The 23,604-nt window shown below is 26.5% G+C and overlaps 1 protein-coding gene across 1 annotated transcript; it reads right to left on the reverse strand.

The window, feature by feature from the left end:
- Positions 1–15,276: 15,276 nt before the first annotated feature.
- On the reverse strand, positions 15,277–19,152 carry LOC130946351 (probable receptor-like protein kinase At3g17420). The gene is made up of 10 exons (XM_057875065.1): positions 18,784–19,152; positions 18,630–18,712; positions 18,222–18,468; positions 17,435–18,052; positions 17,086–17,334; positions 16,828–16,991; positions 16,669–16,745; positions 16,432–16,579; positions 16,144–16,293; positions 15,277–16,054 (listed from the first exon to the last, which is right to left on the reverse strand). Exons 1-10 carry the CDS (start codon positions 18,956–18,958, stop codon positions 15,815–15,817), a joined length of 2,151 nt encoding a protein of 716 aa, XP_057731048.1. The 5' UTR covers positions 18,959–19,152; the 3' UTR covers positions 15,277–15,814.
- Between the last annotated feature and the right edge of the window lie 4,452 nt (positions 19,153–23,604).

The following is a 23,604-nucleotide window of genomic DNA, read 5'->3' on the forward strand; positions in this document are numbered from 1 at the left end:
ATATGGTAAACGAGATATGAGTATTTATAAATATAAAAATATAATTTTTATCAGTATAAAAATAAAATTTTTAAAATAAAAAATATTAATAATTTAATTTATATGGATTTTAAACATAAAAATCGATATATTCATTACTTTTTAAATCGAATGGAATATTAGAAAATGTTTTAGTCGTATAGTTAAATTAAAAAAATTCAAATATAGGGTATTTCCATGTTTTACGTTAATTAAACCACCAATCTTCATTCTTTATAATCTATTCAATTTTTTAAATTCTGATATTTTTATTATTTAATTAAAATTAAAATAGCCCACTATCTTCTAAAAAGATTGGAAGGAACGAAGAACAGAGCACGTGGGATTACAAAGATGTGAAATACAGGAGTGAAATTGGATAAAATATTAGAAGGAAGTAAAAAATATTTATATAATAAATTAAAATTAAAATAAAATTTTAAAGGAAAATTAAAACTAAAATTTATATATAATTTACATGTAAAAAATTAAAATAAGGAGGTTTCAAATCTAAATTATGACAAAGAAAAACTAATAAACGCGGGATTTAAATAAGATGAATATTACTATGTCTTTTATAAAATAAATGATAAATTATTTTCTGTGATATATATAATATTTATAATTAAAATTAAGTTGAATATTAACTATAATAATGAGGTATATGTTTTTTTATTTTTCTTTCTATTTCTTGTGATTATTTAAATTTAATTTAGCACCACCAATGTAGTAGTGGTGGTAGCTGTTACGGTCAGAGAAATTTTTTTGTGGTGAACTTACAAACCTATCAACAAGGTGTATACGTATTCAGCTCGTACAGGTGATAGCATTTGGGCTAACGAGATAGGAGAATCTCTACTATATAGGCACAGCTCTTTTTAACCTCAGCGTACACTCACTACGCCTTCTCCACCCTCTTCTGTACGGTGATAATATCTTCGAAGTTCACTATCCGCAAAACTTTTGTCCAATGAAAGTGATTAAATTCTTGTGCATAATTGTCACCTCATCTTGCAAATCCTATTGTCTGCAATTGAATTCGACCTGATTTCCACCTCATCGACAACAATGTCTTTAATCTCATGAGGATCCGAATCTACTATCCCTTAAAACTTGTATTTGACATCATCAACAACAATGTCTTTAACTGTATTTATGATTTGAGAATTTGAAGAATCTTTTTAAATATCTTTATGACTTCTATCATCACGGACCATAAGTTCTCCTCTACCTTCAAGTGTATCATTTGCATTTGTAAAAATCTCATATACTTCATAAAACTTATTTGGTGAATCAGTTTCAATATATACATCATAAGGGGTAATTTACCGTTTATTTGTAGAGAGGGATGATAGAATTCATTTTCAAATAAGTGATACACGATGTATGTCAAATTAAAAAGATTGAGAGTTGAATATTTCTTGTACTCATTATAAATTTAAAACTAAATTTAAATAAAATTTTTATGTACTCTTTTAAGTATTAAAAGTTTGGTGATTATTTTAATGGTATTTTTTTAAAAAATAATAATGTATATTTTTCGTTTATCGTATAAACAAGATCATTATAAATGTATCTCATGTAACACTCTGGACACGGAAGCTCTACCACACACAGAGTTTTATGCTTAAGTAGTACAATAGAAATGATGTGGTATTACGACTTCTAAAATAAAATATACATTTTTATCTTTACAGTAACACAAATGAGAAGCTCTTGTACACATGAGAGGTCTTAGAGGTCTTATCCTGACATCGCGCTCATATGTTATGTTTGGAAATTTATTTGTTTAGGTATCGTTACTAAAAATTTTTAGAATTTTATTTATAAATTATAAATTATAAATTATTATTTGCTTGTTACTTTTTAAATTTTAAATTAAACTTTCTTAAGTTGTTAAATATTTAATTTTTAATATTGTTAAACTAATTATTTACTTAGATGTTTCACTAGAAATTTTTAAAAATGATAAATTATTATTTGCTTATATTATTATTTTTAAAATTTTAAATTATTTGTTTAGGTTGTTATTTTTTAATTTTAATTTATTTGTGTATTACTCTTTTGAATTTTTAAATTTTATTTATAAATTATAAATAATTATTTGTTAGGTTGTTACTTTTTAAATCTTTATCTTTATAGTAATACAAATGGGGAGTTCTTGTACAAATGGAGAGCTCTTATGCTAACCTACTACTCATATATTGAGTTTGAGAATTTATTTACTTAAGCGTCGTTATTAGAAATTTTTAGAATTTTATTTATAAATTATAAATTATTTGTTTAAGTTGTTACTTTTTAAATTTTAAATTATGTTTTCTTAGGTTGTTAAATACTTAGTTTTTAATATTTTTGAATTAATTATTTGCTTATGTGTTGTCACTAAAATTTTTTAAAAATTATAAATTATTATTTACTTAAATTGTTATTTTTTAAATTTTAAGTTATTTGCTTAGGTTGTTATTTTCTAATTTTAATTTTAATTTATTTGCATATTACTCTTTTGAATTTTAAAGTTTTATTTATAAATTATAAATTATTATATACTTAGGTTGGTCCTTTTTAAATTTAAGTTATTTGATTAGATTGTTATTTTTTAAATTGTAAGTTGTTCTGCTTAGATAGTTATTTTTTAAATTTTAAATTATTTACAGAATACTTTTTAAATTATAAATTATTATTATTTATTTAAGTTGTTATTTTTTAATTTTAAATTATTTGTTCATAAATTAAAATTTTTGAAAAAAGTAATTTAAATTTATTTTAATTTAAATTTATTCTTAAGCTACTAAATTCACATAATTATTATACGAGTCAACTCAAATTAATTCAAATTTATTCCTAAGCTAATAATGATAATAATTAATAATTATTCAATTAATTTTTGTATAATAATAAGATACCGATTTAAGTTTGATGTTATTAATGACCATAATTGTACATGTTTTGTAGTCTTTGATACAAAGACAAAATAAATATTGAGAAAGAGTTGTGTAGAGATACTTAATTCACTCTTATTGGTAAGTTCTAATCAGTATATATTTATTTCTAGAATCATTGACGGAAGTATTTTTAATGATAATTTTTATATTTTTTTATTATTAACATGTTAAATAATACCATGTAGAAAGGAGATTCATGAGATACATCTATACTTTTACTCAACCTAATTGACAATACCTTCCTCTTTATCGTTGAAATCTAAATATTTCATAATCTACCTTTTTTACCTTCTTATAAAGTTAGAAAGATAACTGATGATGTAGACCTTATAAATAAATTTAGCGAGGCTCATCCTATTCAAATTATAGGTGCAGTTACAATTGTACTTTTTATTAAAAATTAATTAATTTTTTAATTTTTTAGTCATTAGTAGTATTTAATTTATATAAAATAATTAATAATTAATTATAATTTCAAGATGTTGAGTACTCTTGATGGTTTGCTTCCAATCTCAAAGATATATTCAGTCATTGAAAGAGAAAAAATAGAAGGTGTAAAGGTAGTTACTCAAAAAATATTTTTTTTAAGTTAAAGTCTAGTTTTATTCAAAAAAATATTATTAAGTTAAAATAAAATGTGAGAAGAATGTCTTTAATTTAACATAGTATTTTTGTACAGAATTTATTACTTGAATTTTTCAATAAAATAAAATTTAAAAATTAAATAAATATATTTTATTTAAAGATGTTATATTTTTTATAAATTTATATTATAAATTTTCTTTTAAATTATTATAAAATAAATGACAAAATATTTTTTATTTTTAACGTATTAATTTTTTATTATCACCCTTAATTTATTCAAGCGCATATATAAAATAGATAGTTTATTTATAGCATTATTTTTTTGTCTTTTTGTTTAATGGAATGTACACGGTAAAATTTCAAAAAAGAGGTCTGCCACATGTTTATATTCTTTTATGGTTGAGCGGAGATCACAAGATAACAATGACAATTCAAATTGACCGGTTAACTTCATATACAGTCATTTTTGAATTATAATTGTCACATAATTATACTTTAATATTATTTAATTTTAGATGTTTTATATGTAATATTCATTATCACATGAATTATCATCATTACTCCATAATAATAATAATAATAATAATAATAATAATAATAATAATAATAGTTTCGAATTTATATAATTGATATAATTGATATAGTTCTAATTCTCATTCGTATGTAATAATTTTATTAGTATGTATTCACAGTTTTAATCAATATATAATAATAATAATATTATATGGACATAAAATTAATTAGTTAACAAATTGAATTTAGCTTATGGATTTTTATTTTCTACTCAAATTTTTAATCATTAGTAATTTTATTTTTTATATTTACAGTAAATTTTGACTATAAAAAAAGTAGTTTTGATTATTTCCTATTTTATTTATTTACAGTCATAATTAAATTTGATATAATTATAGTAATATAAAGCTGCTTCATATATAGCAATAATATTATAGAAAATATTATTGCACGATTATAGAATAAAAAATAATCATATATATAAAACAAAATAATTATAACAAAAAAAATTAATACATGTGATTTAAATATTTTTAAAAGCCGATAACATGAAGTTTAACAAAATATAATTCATATATTTTTTATTTATGTATATGTATATAATTATTTGTGTATATATATAGAATTATTTAACAAAATTAATATATATGTATATATAAATAAAAAAATTATTATAATTTCTGAAAATTATACATGAATTTTTTTCTCAAATAAATTTATTCTAATTATATTACAATTAGCTCATGAATAATGCATGATTATATTAATTTAAGAAAATATCTTCATTATAATTATATCAAATTAATATTTAATGCGTTATTAAACTACTTATAAATCATTGATATTTTTAATCATTCTAATTATATCAATTGATATAGTTCTAATTCTCATTCAAGTGCAATAATTTTATTAGGAGATAATTGATGCACACATTAATAGTGGCCCATTTAATTTGATATCAATTAATGGATAATAATAATAATAATAATAATAATAATAATAAAGTCTACACGGTACATGCATTATATTTTAAAAAGATAAAATATATTTTAAAAAATTAGAGTATTAATAATCAATTATGATTAATATCAATATCAATAATTAATTTTTGTACTAGTAAAGGCTACATATAGTGTTTTTCTTTTTTGTAGAATAAAAAAGGTTGTGATTCATAACATTTTTGTAAATTTATATCGTATGGACACAAAATTAATTAGATAACAAATTGAATTTTAATTAATATGTTTTATTTTCTGCTCATATTTTTTCATTAATTATTTTACTTTTTATATTTACAGTAATATTGAATGTAAAAAATAAAAAAATAATATTAAATGTTATCTATTTTATTTATTTAGATTCATAATTAAATTTGATATAATTATAGCAAGTATCTAGGATTAATAATAACATGATAGTATAATTTTAAGTTGTATAATATAATAAAAAATGTAGCAATTTATGTATGCTTCCTATATAGCAATAATATTATAATAGGGTGTGCATGGTCCGGCCCGGCCCGGAGACCCGACCCGGCCCCAAGTATTTTCGGAGCTAATTTGGTGTGATTTTATCGGGTCTAGGACCGGGTAAGAGTCTCAAAAATAGACCCGGTCATTATTCGGGTCGGTTCCGGACCATGGCTCGGGTCACCCGAAGTCGGCACAGTGGCCCGGTCATCATACACAATTAATATTTTGTGTTATTAGTGATGGATGATGGTTATTCTTATGTGCAATTTAAGTATTGTAAACCTTAATATTTTGTGTTATTAGTTATTATAAGGCTATAAGTTAATGTTTTATGTTTAAAATGCATAAGATTTTAGACTAATGCATAATGTTGTGTTATTTGTATTGATTTAAATATTTGGTGTTATTATACAATATTAGTATTGATTATGGTTATGCTTTAATTTTAGAGAAGAATTGGTTTTTATTATATTTTTCTAAGTGAATTTTATCATGTCAAATAATAGTTGGAGTCTTGGAAATTTGGATATTTTCACATGCTAGCTTATAAGAAGGTATTAAGGTAATGTAATGTTAATAGCCCGGTTTTTATCCGGTATAATCGTGGCCCGAAAGTGTATAGGTTTCATCGGATCTAGGATCGGGTTCGGGTCTAATAAATAGGCCCGGTATATATTTCGGGTCGGGTCTGAGTCACATCAAACCCGGTTTCACCTGGCCCATGCACACCCCTTATATATATTTATATATCTCCTCTTTTAGCTCTTTCCTAAAAATATTGGCATATAATTAATGTCGATAACATATATATTGAGTAAGTATCTCCATTGAAAATATTTGTTAACTATTATCGTGTATAGTTAGTGTGTGTGTATATATATATAAGGATTAATAGTGAATTGTTACAATTATTTATCATATAAAAAATTCATACCTCAAACATAGAACTTCTTCTATTTATTATTTTTCATACCTAAGGGATATTAACTACGATTCTATCAATAGTATTACCTATGATAGATTATGTAATGAAAAAGTTTGAAAAATAAAGGCAAGAATTATAAGGTTATGAAAAGTCTCATCCAAATTTGACAAGAACAACACAACTTACATAGAAATGGTTCTTATGGATGATAAGGTAAGTTGATTAGTTTTCATGATTCTTTCAAGTGATGCTATGTCTATTTTATAAATATTTTTTGTTTATATTTTAATTTTATTTGATAAATAAACCCTTGCACGAATTAAAGACAGTGCAATTTTATAGATTTATAAGTGCGTGCTAATAGCCTTTATATTTAATTTGTTTTAGAGTGTGATAATAGCCAATATGTTTGTTGGTAGATTTAACTATTACTATATTATTTATAATCACATTCAGTATATACGTCTTATTTATTGAAGAAAGTAGATTATTAAAATCGATTAATAAATATTTTAGAGTTAATCCAGTTAATACTAAATTTAAAAAAAAAGCAAACAATACATAACATATTATTTTTTTATTAATTAAATAATTATAATTTAAATTAATTTTAAAAAATAATTTAAAATTATAATTTCAATCTTATCACGTGCATAGCACGGGTAATTACTCTTGTTCACTCTTATTGGTAGGTTCTAATCAATATATATTTATTTCTAGAATCATTGACGGAAGTATTTTTAATGATAATTTTTATATTTTTTTATTATTAATATGTTAAATAATACCATGTAGAAAGGAGATCCATGAGATACATCTATACTTTTACTCAACCTAATTGACAATACCTTCCTCTTTATCGTTGAAATTTAAATATTTCATAATCTACCTTTTTTACCTTCTTATAAAGTTAGAAAGATAACTGATGATGTAGACCTTATAAATAAATTTAGCGAGGCTCACCCTATTCAAATTATAGGTACAGTTACAATTGTACTTTTTATTAAAAATTAATTAATTTTTTAATTTTTTAGTCATTAGTAGTATTTAATTTATATAAAATAATTAATAATTAATTATAATTTCAAGATGTTGAGTACTCTTGATGGTTTGCTTCCAATCTCAAAGATATATTCGGTCATTGAAAGAGGGAAAATAGAAGGTGTAAAGGTAGTTACTCAAAAAATATTTTTTTTAAGTTAAAGTCTAGTTTTGTTCAAAAAAATATTATTAAGTTAAAATAAAATGTGAGAAGAATGTCTTTAATTTAACATAGTATTTTTGTACAGAATTTATTACTTGAATTTTTCAATAAAATAAAATTTAAAAATTAAATAAATATATTTTATTTAAAGATGTTATATTTTTTTATAAATTTATATTATAAATTTTCTTTTAAATTATTATAAAATAAATGACAAAATATTTTTTATTTTTAACGTATTAATTTTTTATTATCACCCTTAATTTAGCCAAGCACATATATAAAATAGATAGTTTATTTATAGCATTATTTTTTTGTCTTTTTGTTTTATGGAATGTACACGGTAAAATTTCAAAAAAGAGGTCTGCCACATGTTTATATTCTTTTATGGTTGAGCGGAGATCACAAGATAACAATGACAATTCAAATTGACCGGTTAATATCGTCAAAGTTGTCCAATCCTATTCGGTACCCAAAATTATTTAGACATGTGTCTACATATATTATTCACGGATAATCTGGTGGAGAATTCTCAAAATCTCCCTACATGAAAGATGGATACTGCACCAAATAGTGGACACCCATCATATAGAAAAGGAGACACCAGAGTTGTTATTGAGAAGAAGAAAGTTCATATGGATAATAAGAATTTGGTTCCATTCAATGCATATCTGCTTATGTCTTATCAAACGCATATTAATGTAGAGTACTACAACAAGTCAAATACTATCAAATGTTTGTTCAAGTACATGAGTAAACGTCCAGACAGGTTCAAAGGACGCTTTCAGTTGAGAGGATGTTCAGGTTAATTATGAGATCAAACAATTTTGTAATTGTAGATATTTGTTTGCATGTGAGGCTGTGTGAAAAACTTTAACTTATGATATTCATTAGAGGTGGTCTTCAGTGATGAGATTAACCTTTCATTTGTTTTGAGAGCAAAATATTATCTTTAAAGATGATGACGATTTTGAGGAGATCATGAAAAAAGAAGAAAGAAAATGTACGATGTTTTTCACATGGATGGAGGCCAACAAATGATTTGAAACAGGGCAAATTTTGAAGTATATTGAGTTTTCAAATCAATTTGTTTATGATAGAGAAGCAACAGAATGGCTTCCACACAAAAGAGGATATTCTATCGGGAGATTAAACTATGTTCTAAGAGGTACAAGTGATATCTACTGTATGAGAATGTTGTTACAGAGAGGTTGCGCAACATATGAATCTATTAGGACAGTTGATGAGATTATATATTCTAACTTTCAAGATGCTTGCTATTCCTTGGGATTACTGTGTGACGATAGAGAATTCATTACAGCTATTAATGAGGTAGTTGAACTTGCATCTGGTAATCAATTGAGAAAACTATTTGTGACGCTACTGATATCTAATAGCGTTAGTAAACCAGATCGTGTTTGAAATGCAACTTGGACACTATTAGCTAATGGAATACTATATGAGAGGAGAAAAACATTGAAAAATCAAAGCATTTCATTAGGTCTTTTTTTATATCAAGATGGTATTCTCTTATTACTTTTATTTTTATTAATGATATTAATAGTTTTTATTTCGAAATTACTTACTAAATATTCATAAAACTATCATGTGCTTTTGTTAGGACTAAACATGATTGATGACGAATTAAAAAATTTCTAACTTATTGAGATTGAGAAGATACTCAACAACAATGCAAGATCTTTAAGAGACTATCAATCAATGCCATATCCTGAGCCGTGTGATGTTCGTCTTTTTCAAAATAAGTTAATAGAGGATGAGTTAGCATATAACACAAATAAGTTTATTCATACAAACTTATATACAGAACAAAAGATGACTTATGAGTAAAGGTTAGTATTCAATGAGATACTTAATGCTGTTATTACAAATTCTGGTGATTTTTACTTTGTTTATGGGAATGATGGGTGTGGTAAGACATTTATTTAGAATGGAATTTTTTCTGCTATTCGGTTTAGAGAAAAAGTAATTTTAAATGTCACATTCAGAGAATTGTGTCTTTACTCCTAGCTGGTAGCAGAACGGCTCATTCTAGATTTTCAATACCCATTATAATTACTGATGAATCTACTTGCAACATCAAGCATGGAAGTTTGAAGGCTGAGGTGCTCATCAAAAGTAGCTTAATAATTTTGGATGAAACTCTAGTGCTCAATAAAATGTGCTTTGAAGCACTTGATCGGACGCTCGGAATTTTTATTTCAGTTATTGATCAACAAAGACACATCAACCATTTGGTGATAAGGTTGTGATTCTAGGAGGTGATTTCAAACAAAAATTTCGGTAATTCCAAAAGAGAATAGATATGATATATTGTCATTAGATATTAACTCATCCTATTTGTGGTAATTCTATAATGTTCTGACGCTGCATACGAACATGAGGCTTCTAATGTCTTCGTTGGATAAACATGATGGTAAAATGAACAGATTTCCTAATTAGATACTTGATGTTGGAATTAGAAATATTGATTCTGCTGTTGGTGATGAGTCAGAAGTTAAAATTTTAGATGATTTGCTGATTACAACTACTGATGACTCTCTCTCTCTCGTTTGGTAGACTTTGCATATCCAAATTCGTTGCAAAACATGTCAGATTACAGGTATTTTCAAAGTAAGGCAATTCTTACATCCATGCTTGAGATTGTCAAGAAGAAAAATGACTTCGTAATGACAATCTTCTCAGAGATGGAAAAGGAGCATCTAAGTTCTAACACAACATATCAAGCTGATGAGAATAAAGATGTACGACAAGAGTGGTTCACACTAGAGTTCATAAATGACATCAAATGTTCCGGATTACCTAACTACAAGTTGACTTTGAAGACAGGAGTCATTATAATGCTACTGCGAAACATACACCAGACTTTAAGTTTATGCAAAGGGACAAGGTTAATAGTTAACGAACTTGGCAACAACGTAATTAGAGCGGCGGTAGTAATCGGTAGAAATATTGGCGACAAAGTGTATATTACAAAAATGAACTTGATCCTTTTAGATTCAGGAATTCCATTTAAGTTCCAATAGAGACAATTTTCCATTAACAATGTGCTTTAACCATCAACAAGAGTCAGGGTCAATCATTATCACGTGTAGGACTTTACTTGCCAAAATTAGTGTTCACCCATGGACAATTTTACATTACTTTGTCAAGAGTTAAGAGTCGCAGTAGCCTCAAGGTTCTAATTTTGGATGAAGACGACAATCCAAAGTCATCGATAATAAATGTTGTGTTTAAAGAAGTTTTTAATAATATTTAGGTAAGAAAAATAATATTTTCATTTTAATAACATGTTATGATTACACTTTTGTACAAATATTTACTGTAGATATAACTAAATTATCTATAACCCTACTTTCAGACTTGAAATGAAATGTGTAATAGGAAGCACAACATCATATGCCAATTGCTTTTCTAATGAGGTTAGTAAAATGCTAGGTTGTCGATAAATTTTCATTAGCCTTTTAATATAAAATTTAGTGTAAAATTGACATAGTACTATTACAGTTATATATGTTCTTATTTTTTTAGGTTTCTTTTCTTATGGTTCAAAAATATTATAGACTTTAAACTGTTCCATTTGCATTTTATTTTGAGTAAAGATAAAACAGCAAATTCAGTACTTTATTATATAATGATGATGATAGTGTTATACTAAACTCGAGAAATTTATGATTATAAAATATAATTTTCAATTTACTATGTCAAATTAAAATGTAAGACCGTGCATTACACGAGTTTAACACTAGTATATAGTAATAGTTGAAAATAATTTATATCGAGGAGCCTTGAAGGAAGGTTTAAGCAAAATCGTGAAAAGAAAAGCGCAATGCTCACATAACGGAAACTTAAATAGGAAGAAAGTAAAGGTATATGTACATAAGGAGTAGAATATCAAAGGTACAAAATATCAAGTTTCGAGCTCGACCTGCGAAACCAATGCCGGCTGGAGAATATCATATACATATGCATATATACATTCGCAAAACAACTCAAAAGACATGACACAAACTCCTATTTTTCCATGAAACCCCTAGGAGGAACAAAAGTAAAGCATATACAGAGGAGAAGTCTATACATAACAAAATACAAAAGATAACATCCCGACCTCGCTAGGCGACTCGTGTACGTGAGACCCCATGTTTTGGGCTGAAAATGATATTTTTGAATGTTTAACTAATTCATTAGTTTTCCAAACCTCTGTAATTACCATTTGAGATTTCTTAACTTGTATTTAGACTGTTGGGGGTGAGCAAGAGTGTACTGGTAGAATAAAAAAGATAATTTTGTATTTAGAGCCGGAGACTTAGGGTTATAGAGTATTATGGGTAGGTTAACTAGAGTGGTTTAGTGAAGTGCTTTGAATTGAATAAAGAGAAGATATCGGATTATAAAGGAGATAAAGTTGCATATATATATTTAATAATTATAAAACTGATTTTAAAGAAATAATTGTTTCATCTAAGTACTCTTTCTTGAAAGTACGTCCCCAGGAGATGGTGGATGATGATCCCCTTCTTTGTTTCTCTTAGTATTGTAAAATCGTTTCCAGCGAGATGGTGAGAAATTAGGATCTCCTCTTTTGTTGCTCCTGGATATATGAGAACGTACCTGGTAGAAGGTAAATTGCATGAAAAAAAAAGTACAAAAATAGTAAGGAGAATTAAAAGATATAGAAGGAACCCTTCAAGAAAAATAAAAGACTTATTCAAAAAGTTGCTGGATACGAGTGGGTGTTTTGTCTGAAAAGATTCCAACCCTTTCTTTCATCTGCGTCTTGTCAATTTATAGGCCAATCCGTCCAATTATCTACTGGCATGTCATTCTTACATTTAGTTTTATTAAATAACTGTTCGCTCCTTAGAGACTGAGACTTTGCCTTCGATTCTGATAACCTTTTTTGACCTTGTTGACCTCTTCTTCCAAACTTTCATCGAGCCTGCCTCTTCGACTTTTGTATTTGTGTCAATCGATTAATAGAGAGAACCTAACCGAGCATGTAATAAGTTCCAACCCAAAGATGATTCTAATATGTACTTGGAAGCTGATCCATAATGTAATATTTTTAGCACCTATCAAAGTTCAATAATTTTTTTGGTTAAAAATATTATTTTTGATATAATAATAGGTTAAATATACCATAAAAAATATTATAATACTATTTATTGCTCTTATGCATTGAAAATGTAAATTTTTTTGCAATAAACAATATTAAAATATTTTTTTTATAGTATGCTTAATCTAAGCTCTCACGATAGTAAAATCCTTAAATTCATAAATAATAAATATAATAGAATATTAAATTTTAACTTCTAAATTTATAATTTTAATTAATAAAAATTAATTTATTTTTGAATATTTTTTATTAAATAAAAAGTTATATATTTTTTGTTAATTAAATATATTTTAATTATTTATTTATTATAATTTATATCAATAATTTAAAAATAAAATTTAGAAATTAGGATTTAAATATTAGAATTTAAAATTTTGAATTGAAAATATTTAGATTTTTTATTTAAATTAAATAAAAAATTCAACATATTTGTTGTTTTTTATAATTTTTTACATTTTAATAGCAAGTTACTTTTTACATAAGACTGCACTTTTTTGGGAATGCAATAGCAGTAATGATAAACAAAAATCTAACTCATTCTTAACTAATATAACTCTCAGACAAAAAAAAATGTGAATAAATCTTTCCATAAATTTTGTGTGCATCTTTTTCTTTGTCGTATTATTTTTGTTTTCATTTCGGTCCTTTTTAAGTTTTTAAGAGAGAGAGAAATAAATCAAATAAAAAATAATAAACAAATAAATATATATATTTTTTTCTGTCAAAATGATTTCTATTTGTTTTTTAACCACACTCTTTCAATTAGTTAGTGTGTGTTTAGATAAGTTTGTTACACTAGAATTTAAATATATTTGAATTTATAGAATTGATTTTGGATAATAATAAATTTATGATAACATAATTTATATTTATTAATTTTATACAAAATTAATTTTAACAGAATAAAATATTATTTAGATAATAATGATTAAAATCACATTTAGATAGATAATTATTAAAATAAATATTATATTAAATTATAATATTATCGTTTTAAACATATTTAATTTTTTAAAACTTTTTTAGTACATTTTTATATAGTATTTTTTAGTATTTTTTTAATACACTATAATTTTTCACTATTATTATTTATGATTTTTTTTGTTTAATTTACTTTACCTAATAAAATTAATTATTTATATTATGGTTTACAAAATTTTTTTTTGTACTATTCTATCATTTTTGGGTATATACATAAGAATATTAGTTTTGCTTTTTTTTTTAATACTTTTTTGCATCATATTCTTTTAGTACTTTTCGTATTCTTGTTTTCAGTACAATTTTAAATTATAATTTTTACTAATTATGATTCTATTATTACTTATAATTAAATTTTTATTTAATTTATTCTTTCTAATAATATCAATCATTCATATTTTAAAAGAATTATAATAATAAATAATACACAAAAATTACAATAATAAATTTTATAAAATTAAATCAAATTTTTTATAATATTTTTAGTATTTTTTATTTAATATTATTTTGGACTATAATTTTTTTATTATTTATAATTTTATTATTATTTTATAGTTAATTTTTTATTTGATTTATCTTTTTGAATGGGATTAATAATTCCTAAGATGAATGGTTATTTGTGCCTTTTGTGTGAAAAAAATAAAGGATAAAATTAATAAAATATATAAAGAACACGATGCATAAACTACAATTACAAATGTGGGCTGACAATGAAAATCATATCTACCTTTTGAAATATAATATCAATCTGATTATGTAATCAACAAGGATTCTATCAACTCTTGCCTATTTTTGTTTATGCTTATGTTTAATAAAAGTGTTTTTCTATATGTGTTTAATAGAAATATCTTTTTTATGACTATATCTAATAAAAATATATTTTCTTATACATATTAATGCTAATTGTAATTAAAATATAATAATTAATTATTATTGATAATAAATTAACAGAAAGTATATTAGTACTTTATACTTTTTCAATATAAAAAATAGCCAAACGAAATATTCAAACGCTCAAACAATTTGAACGTACTTTTCACATTTGGAACGTTAATCCAAACACATCCATCATTTAAGTTGTGTTTGATAATTATCTACCAAAAATAAAGATAAACACAAAGATACATGAATACAAAAAACACAAATTTTATAACATACTAAATATCTAAAATAATTTATGAAATTCACACCTTACATCAATTTAGTTTTTGAGATTTTATTGTATTATTTTCATCTTTCAATTGTGACTTAATAAAACGGAGTGATAAGGTAATAAATAATAATCCAATGGTTCAATGTCTTATAAAATTGTGGTGTTAGGAGTAAAAATCAAACCGTTTGATTTTGAGTATACAAATCAGATCCGTCAATTTGCGTTTAAAAAATTAAAAAAATTTGAAGTACACAAGTCGGAGGGTCCAGTAATCAATATTTCTAATGGATACGAACATAAAACAAACGATGCCTCAGTCCAGAAGAGCACAGGTAATAAACAATAATACAGGTCAGGTTTAAACTTCTCCTTTGTCCAAATGTCCATATACCGTTTATTCAGTTGAGTAGCATTTCCTCAACAAGTTCAACAGCGGGGGCGATTAAGGTTTGGACACATTGTAATAATAGAATCTATATCTATAAATACAATGAAATTTACACATTAAAAAAAGGAATACAATTTCACCATTCCGCTTTTTCAAACCTTAGAAAAGGGAAAAAGCACACGATGGTCACAACATCCTAGGTGGACCTTAGACGTGGCACCATTCAACCAAGAAGCATGAGGCCACTATCAGCATGGACTATACACTTATGCTTTTCTCAAATCTAGACAATTTTGGCAACAAGCACTCATTAAAACCTTTCCATTGAACTATGAACAAATATGTAAGTACAAAATCAAGGAGGGGGCTAGACTATTGCGCCTCTCTTCCAAGACTCCATTTGCACGATCAAAGCAAAGGGTTTTGATAATCTAACCTAGGGAAACAAAATACGTATATAGTGAAACATTTTGCTTCAAAGATGAGTACCGTTAAGAACTGGCTAGTTGAAACTTGAGGAGCGACTCCATCTTCCCTGTAAATAATCCTCCAATGAGACAGTCGGCTCGGTGCTACTGATAGAAACTGCATCATCCTCCACATCCAATAAAGCAAGGTTAAGGTGGGACTGAATATTGGTTGGAACCGATTCCTCATAAAGTCCATCAGGATCCACTGGTGTGTTAACTTCTTGTTCTGCCCACTTCGTCACTTCTTCATCACCTTGCAGAAGTTTCAATATCTGCAATTAAAAAACACGACTGATATTATTAAAAACATTAAAGTTGCAGAAAACGGAAACAAGTGAATTTGCACAGATAGAACACTTACAAGACTGATTTGTGGTCGCAATCTAGATGCTCGTCTGATGCAGAGAGTAGCAGCCAAAACCATTCTGTTGATCTGGCAATGGTCATATTCACAGCCTAGGTTTCGATCAAGCAAATGGGATAATTTCCCATCTTTCAGAATTCGTGTAGCCTGTATTATTGTCATCAATCACATTGAGATCCAAGAATTAGAATGCATGTCTTGTAGGATGTTGGGTTCTTAATATGTACGCACTTCTTTTGTTTTTACAAATAGTTTTTAATTCCTAACACTGGAAAAACAACTTACCCACATAACAAGGCTCTCCTGGCCCTTTGGACATTCATTGTCAATAGGCTTCTTATTCGAGAGAAGCTCAAGGAGTACAACGCCAAATGCATATACATCAATTTTGTCCGTCACTCTACCATGCATAAAATATTCAGGTGCAAGGTATCTGTAAAAAGAAAAGGTGTTCATACATCAAATCAAATTAAAAGTAAAGGCAACCGAGCCAAAGGAGGAACACGAGGGAATGTTACTTACCCAAAAGTTCCAGCCACATCAGTAGAAGCAACATGGGAAGAAGAAGTTCCCCAACTAGCCAGTCCAAAATCTGAGAGCTGAGTACATGGTACACATGGTTTAAGACATGGATAAATAAAATGAAGATAAAAAAATTTCAAACGGTAATAAGTGCCTAACCTGCGGCTCAAAATCATCTGAAAGGAGGATATTTGAAGATTTTACATCCCTATGGATCACAGCCTGCGGACAGCCGTTGTGCAGATAGTCCAATGCCTCAGCCACACCCACAGCCACCTTAAACCTCTCTTTCCAACCAAATGCATCAGAGTCTTTCTTATTGCCTTTGTTAGAAAGCACAAGGTAAAAAAAGACTGATTAGAGAATGTTAAGATCTATGTAATACCTTGCAGAAAACCCAAGATTTTAAGTATTTACCATGAAGGTTTTCTTCTAGGCTTCCCCTTGATAAAAAATTATAAACCAATAGTAGATGATTTCCCTCGAAACAAAATCCAGATAGAGATATTATATTCTTGTGATCCAAAGTTGTAAGTATCTCAATTTCCTGAACAAACTCCTTCACCACATCTACAGATGGTTTCAAAATCTTCACGGCCAATTCCTTGCCATCTGGAAGATGTCCTCTGTATACATAACTACTTCCACCTCTGCCGACCAAATTTTCTGATTAATGACCGAGTTTATAGAAACTTGTCAGAAGACATGTCAAGAAAATCACAAGAACAAAATCAGGGAAAATGAAAGTCAGAGTAAGCAAGCAAACCAGGTGAAAAGCTAGTTGTTGCAGATGCAAGTTGCTGCAAACTATACGATATACACGAAGACAAGTACTTCTCTCGTAAGCCCTCCAACAATTCTAAAGAAACACTACTCAAGTCACCACAAAGGGAGGGAATAGGAAAGGTGGCAGAAGATCCAAATGGCACAATGGCACCACTCTCTCCATCCAGGGCATAACTGGACTGATCATTGTTCTCAGTAGTACTTGCCTGTTTCTGATCTGGGTGGACTACAGCTGAAAAATGCCAACTGGGATGCCGCAAAGGGCGCTGGAAAACAATTGAGCTTTTCAGTGATGACTTAGAGGTATGCTTTCGGGGGTGGAACACGTGGCGAAGAAACGACCAACCAGGTTTCGACTGATTTGAACCCCTCACCACAATTGAATAACAAGGAGAAGGAGCATCATCAACTTTCTGAATCGGTACTAAAGCCATAGAATTGTCTTTTTCAGGATCCTCTGGCAAACCTTGCATCAGTTCATTGGTTTCAGAACCCTCTTGTGGTGCCAAAACCGCTGCACAACTCTCACAACTCTTCAAGTTCGAACCATAAGCCACCAACGATTTTAGCAACAATAATGGATCTTCATGTAATTTCTCTGCCATTTTAACAATATTATAGTTTGTATCATTCTCAATTTCTTCTTATAATTTTCCTTTTCCTAACCAAGAGAATGATCAATTCTACATCTCACATAGGCAAAAGATGAAGAGAACAATAATAATAAATCAAAATCATCATACTCATAAAGTTGAAAGAAAATTAACCTTGATCAGAGTGTGCTCTAGAAGCTTCTCTGCTGAACGCAATTTTGCAATTCTTATCAATAGCGAAAACAGAGACACACTTTGGCAATTTCTTTGCGCAGTACTTAGCAACCGACACCGACGACCGGATTGTATGCTGCGTCGCCGAAGTTCCGAGAATCACAGTCTCCACACCAAACGACGTCGCTTCCTGCACCAGAACCTTCTTCGTTGAAGAGCCTCTACACACTTTCAGTTTCAAATCAATCTGCATTGAAACAGCACGAATTCAGTTCCCAAAACATCTCAACAACCGAAACAGTAACTGCTCGTTTCTAATTATTGTTTTTCTTATAATCGTTTTCAGTTTTCTAGGCAACCAAACATGCGAGTGGGAGAAAATGGAACTGAAACAACGGAGAAACGGACCTGCTTTAAATTGCAGAAACCTTCGTATGCAGCGAGAACGGAATTGAAGGTCTTCACGAGAGATAGCAGCGTTGACGTGCCTTCTGCAACGAGATTCCACGTAACGTTACAAAAACGCAAACGAAGTCGAAGCAAAGAGAGAAAAGAGAGTTACCAGTGATGGTGTCGAGCACGTGGAGTGCAATGACGTGGTCGCCGGGCTCCGCCACCTTAACGAGCGCCCACGTCAGCAATTGCCGGCTCCGAGTATCCAATTTCACCCCGACCAGCACTTTCCGTCCACCGTCGACGGTGGAGGAAGCGGCGTTGTCAACACCGATCAACTTCATCGGAAAACAGGTTTCTCTCTAACTAACTAACAATTTCTTGTATCTCTTTTTTCCTTTGCCTTGGAAACTGTGAGAGAAACGAATGATCAAGTAATGACGAAGTGTCTTGGTTAAGAGAAAGGGAGTGGGAAGATGTTACGGTGCATTGCGGGTGTGTACTTGTGGTGCAGTGGTCGGTGAGAACTTAGAAGTAAGAGATTTGATCTGGACCGTCCGCTTGATTCGACAGGGTTTTGGGTTAATGTGTGTCTGGTGTAGGGAAGTGTGACATTAATCACGTCAATAAATCAATAATGTATGTTATAATGGACGGTGGCTGACGTGTCAAATGCTTAATCACAAAGGCAATGATTGTGTATGGCGAAGCGCATGGAGTTTTATTGCGGATCATGTCCCGATTCCACAGTAGTGACAGTACCCACAGTACTTTGTAGAGTGTAGAGCCTTTGTACAACCTTCTATCTTCATTTTTTTCTTATGTTGTTAGTATTTATTTATTTTAGGGATAGTTATTCTGTTCATCTTTATAATTTTAATTTTGTAAAATTTTTAATTAGGTTTTTATATATTTTTTAATTAGTTTTTATATCAATTTTTTTAATTAAATTTTTTTTGGTAATAATTAATTTAATTGTATAGAAACTCAACTAAAAAAATTAATATAGAAACTCAAATAAAAAAAATATAGAAACTCAATTAAAAAAAATTTGATCTAGAAATCCAATTAAAAAAGATATAGAGACCTAATTAAAAATTTTACAAAATTATAGAGACTAACAGAATAATTAAACTTTTATTTTATCATATAATATATTTTTTTTTACTTAAAAATATGTATTCCTAGTATAAAAAAGTGAAAATTTAAAATAATTAGGATATTAATTAAGAACATAAAATATTATATTTTATCAAAAAAAATCCAATTTTATATAGCAAAAGCCAATGCCAATTTGTAAAATTATTATAAATGTTAGGAAAAATCCAAAGAACACGTATAACATAATTAATAATAATAATATATATTAAGAATGGAAACTTTAAATGTTTTTAATATATTTAACATAGTTAAAATATAGTGAGAATATAAAAATTAATTTATTTTTTTTCTTTAATAAATACTCTTAATTTGTGAACCAGATTCTAAATAAATTCAATAATTAGACCCAAAGAATGATTCATTTATTGTGGTTATTTTAATGTTTAAAATTAATGCGACAAATCAATACTTAATTAGTCGTTGATATTTATGTATGGCTATCTTAATCTCCCCCTCTCTCTCTCTTAATAAAGGCAATCTTAATCCTGAATATAATAGAGAGCACCGATTCAAAGTAATAAACAAAATGTACGAAATAAGAATAAGAATTTGGCATTTAATTGGATAAATTATTGTGTTTCCGCAAACTTGTCGTTTAATTAACATTATAATCGAATAAATAATAAATAAATTACACTATCATTTCCAACCATAAATATTCAAAACATTGATAAATATACCACAAAAAAAAGTTCTTTATATTTGTTTCGTTTGATTTTTATTTTATTTCAACATAAATATTAAATTAAACTTATATCAACGATCTCAATTTTTAAAAGTAGATACGAATTTAAAAAAAAAAAATGAGTTCAATCATAAACTTATTAATTTAATACTAAAATTAATTTTTTTCAAAGACATTAAAATGATATATTACAAATAAAAAATGAATTACAACTTGTCCCGCTTAGTTATGCATAAAGACTTCATAAGTAATAAAATTGGGGTCTTTCAAACTAACTTAAACGGAGAAAAAATAAAACTAACAGGATAAAGAGATTAGAATTAGACAGAATCTCTAATTCATCTTATCTTCCTGCAGCATAAATATAGTGTCTTTCATAGTAAAAATATTCTTTTTCATATGTGAAATTATGTTCATATAAAATATGTCAAATCATATAAGTACATATATACTAATGAAAAATTTTTAAATATATCTAAAACATGGGTGTTCCAAAAATTTTATCCATTAATTTTAATTAATATATTATATATTTTTTATAATTAAAATTAACGATTAAAATTATTTAAATATTGGTGTTTCAAATCCATTTAAACTTCTTTCGTTGACAATAACATATTGAATTTAAACAAACTTTAAGATGCAATTAAATATAAATTGAAAAAAATTGCTTAATATAAAGGAAGTGACAAACAAAGCTAAAAATTGAATCAAAGAACTAAACTAAAAGAAATAAAAAAAAGTAAAATAAATTAATTTCAAATATTAATTTATACTAATATTTTATGATTTTTTTTTGCGCCAATGTGGCTATTAATTCTGTAGAGATTGTGTGATTTTTTTATGTTAAAAATTAAAGTATTTTTAAAATTTTTTGACCCTTTATTTGTCATTTTGAGTAGTTATCGGTCTCTTATCCATATTCTAATTTTACTTACTCTTCAAACTTATTTGTCTATGTTTTATCATACTTTGGTACTCAAATATGGTCCCATATTCTTTTCATCAATTATATTTTCTATATGCTATTTGCATTTAGCTTTGTTCGAGTTAAGATTCATTTTTTACTCTAGCTTAATCATATCAATCAAAAATTGCCTTTTATGTTATTATTAATTATTATGGTCAAAAGAATTATATTGTGTCAAACTTTTGTACTAACAGTATCTATAAAAAAATAAATTTTAGTTAACAAAATGATTTAACTCTAAAAAATATCCAAAATTTTTTAATTCTTTCTTTTAATTTAATCTATTTTAACCATCTCTAATTTCTAAAATAGCGTTTGGTAAAAAGATAGAAACAGAAAGATTGAAACTGAGAGACAAAAACTAATAGATAGAGATTGAAATAAATCTAAGTATTCTATTTGGTACAAAGTAGAAGATAGAAATTGAAACAAAAATAAAATTCTAATTTAATTTGTACAAAGGGTAAAATTGAAATTGATTAATTGAAATGAAGGTATTCTAGGTATAAAATATTATTAAAGTTTCAATCTCCATCTTTATAAACTTTAGTTCCCTGTATCTCCACTTTTTGAAAGTACTGAAATACTAAAATTTTAGTACTGAACCAACAATCATAATACTAAATTCCAATCTTCTAATTTCTGTCTCAATACCTCAAAACAAACGTTAGCTTAACCTTTCATCACTATATATCACTATCAAAATTGTATAAGTTAATGATTGATTTTTAATTTAAATCATATATCATATTAACTACAATTTCTCAGCAGAAATGCTTTTCACAAATGAGGACCGAATATAGATTAGATTTTGCAGGATTTAATTAGATCTAAATTTGATTTTAATATTTTATTGGGTCTATTTTAAAAATTTAAAGTCAGTTTTAAATTAAATTAAAATGAACTAAATTTAATCAAGTTGATTTAATATATAATTAGTATATATAATTTTGTAATTTATGAATGAAAAATTAATGAAATCTTATCTTTAGAGATTATATTTAATAAATTTTATGTTTAGAAAATAAATTACTCTAAGAACTGACCGAATATAGATTAGATTTTGCAGGATTTAATTAGATCTAAATTTGATTTTAATATTTTATTGGGTCTATTTTAAAAATTTAAAGTCAGTTTTAAATTAAATTAAAATAAACTAAATTTAATCAAGTTGATTTAATATATAATTAGTATATATAATTTTGTAATTTATGAATGAAAAATTAATGAAATCTTATCTTTAGAGATTATATTTAATAAATTTTATGTTTAGAAAATAAATTACTCTAAGAACTTAACTTCGATAGACTAAATTTTTTTATATTGTGATCCAATTATATTTATTTTTTTAGATAATTATTCATATAATAATGTAAACCATGATTTTTTTATTTGACATGAAATTGTGTAAGTAATATATCAAAATTAAAATTTTATTTAAAAAAATATTAATTAAATATAAAATAATATTTTTTAATAATTTTATGGTAATATATATTTTAATTATAAAATAGAGTTTAATTTTAAAGTATTAACAGTGTAAAATATTTTATACCGTGATGTAATTACATTTGTCTCACGTATTTTTTTAAATAACTATTTATTCGGTCAATATAAAAAATAGTTATTTTTACATTACGTAATTAGATATACTTATAAAACTATTTTATAGTGATAATATATCAAAATTAAATTCTATAAAATGTGATTTTAGACTGAACCATCAAAGGTATGATTCAAACGCGATACGGAACGGGTCGAATTTTAAATAATCAGATACCAAATAACTAATAATTCCTAATATTAATAGACGGACTTAGAAAAGTGTCGTGCTATAATAAAAAAAATAACATGCATAATAAATACCAAAAAAATGTAATACATATTTTTCTGAAAACTTAAATTACTTTTTACCCAATTTTATTCTTCAAGGAAGAAATTTAAATTCGAAATGGAGGTCTCTTACCCCGTGTTCCAACTACCTTTGACGAAAATATAATTGATTTAAGGGTTATGTTACCCGTAAACTAAAATTAGCTACTAAAATCAGCCATCAATATAAAATACATGTTAGAATATAAATATACGTTAAAAATAAATTAAACTACATATATATTTATATTGATGACTGATTTTAGTATACAAATAACATTTTTTTTAATTTAATCCATTAG

Source organism: Arachis stenosperma, chromosome 8 (genome assembly GCF_014773155.1).
Source record: "Arachis stenosperma cultivar V10309 chromosome 8, arast.V10309.gnm1.PFL2, whole genome shotgun sequence".
Classification (NCBI taxonomy): domain Eukaryota; kingdom Viridiplantae; phylum Streptophyta; class Magnoliopsida; order Fabales; family Fabaceae; genus Arachis; species Arachis stenosperma.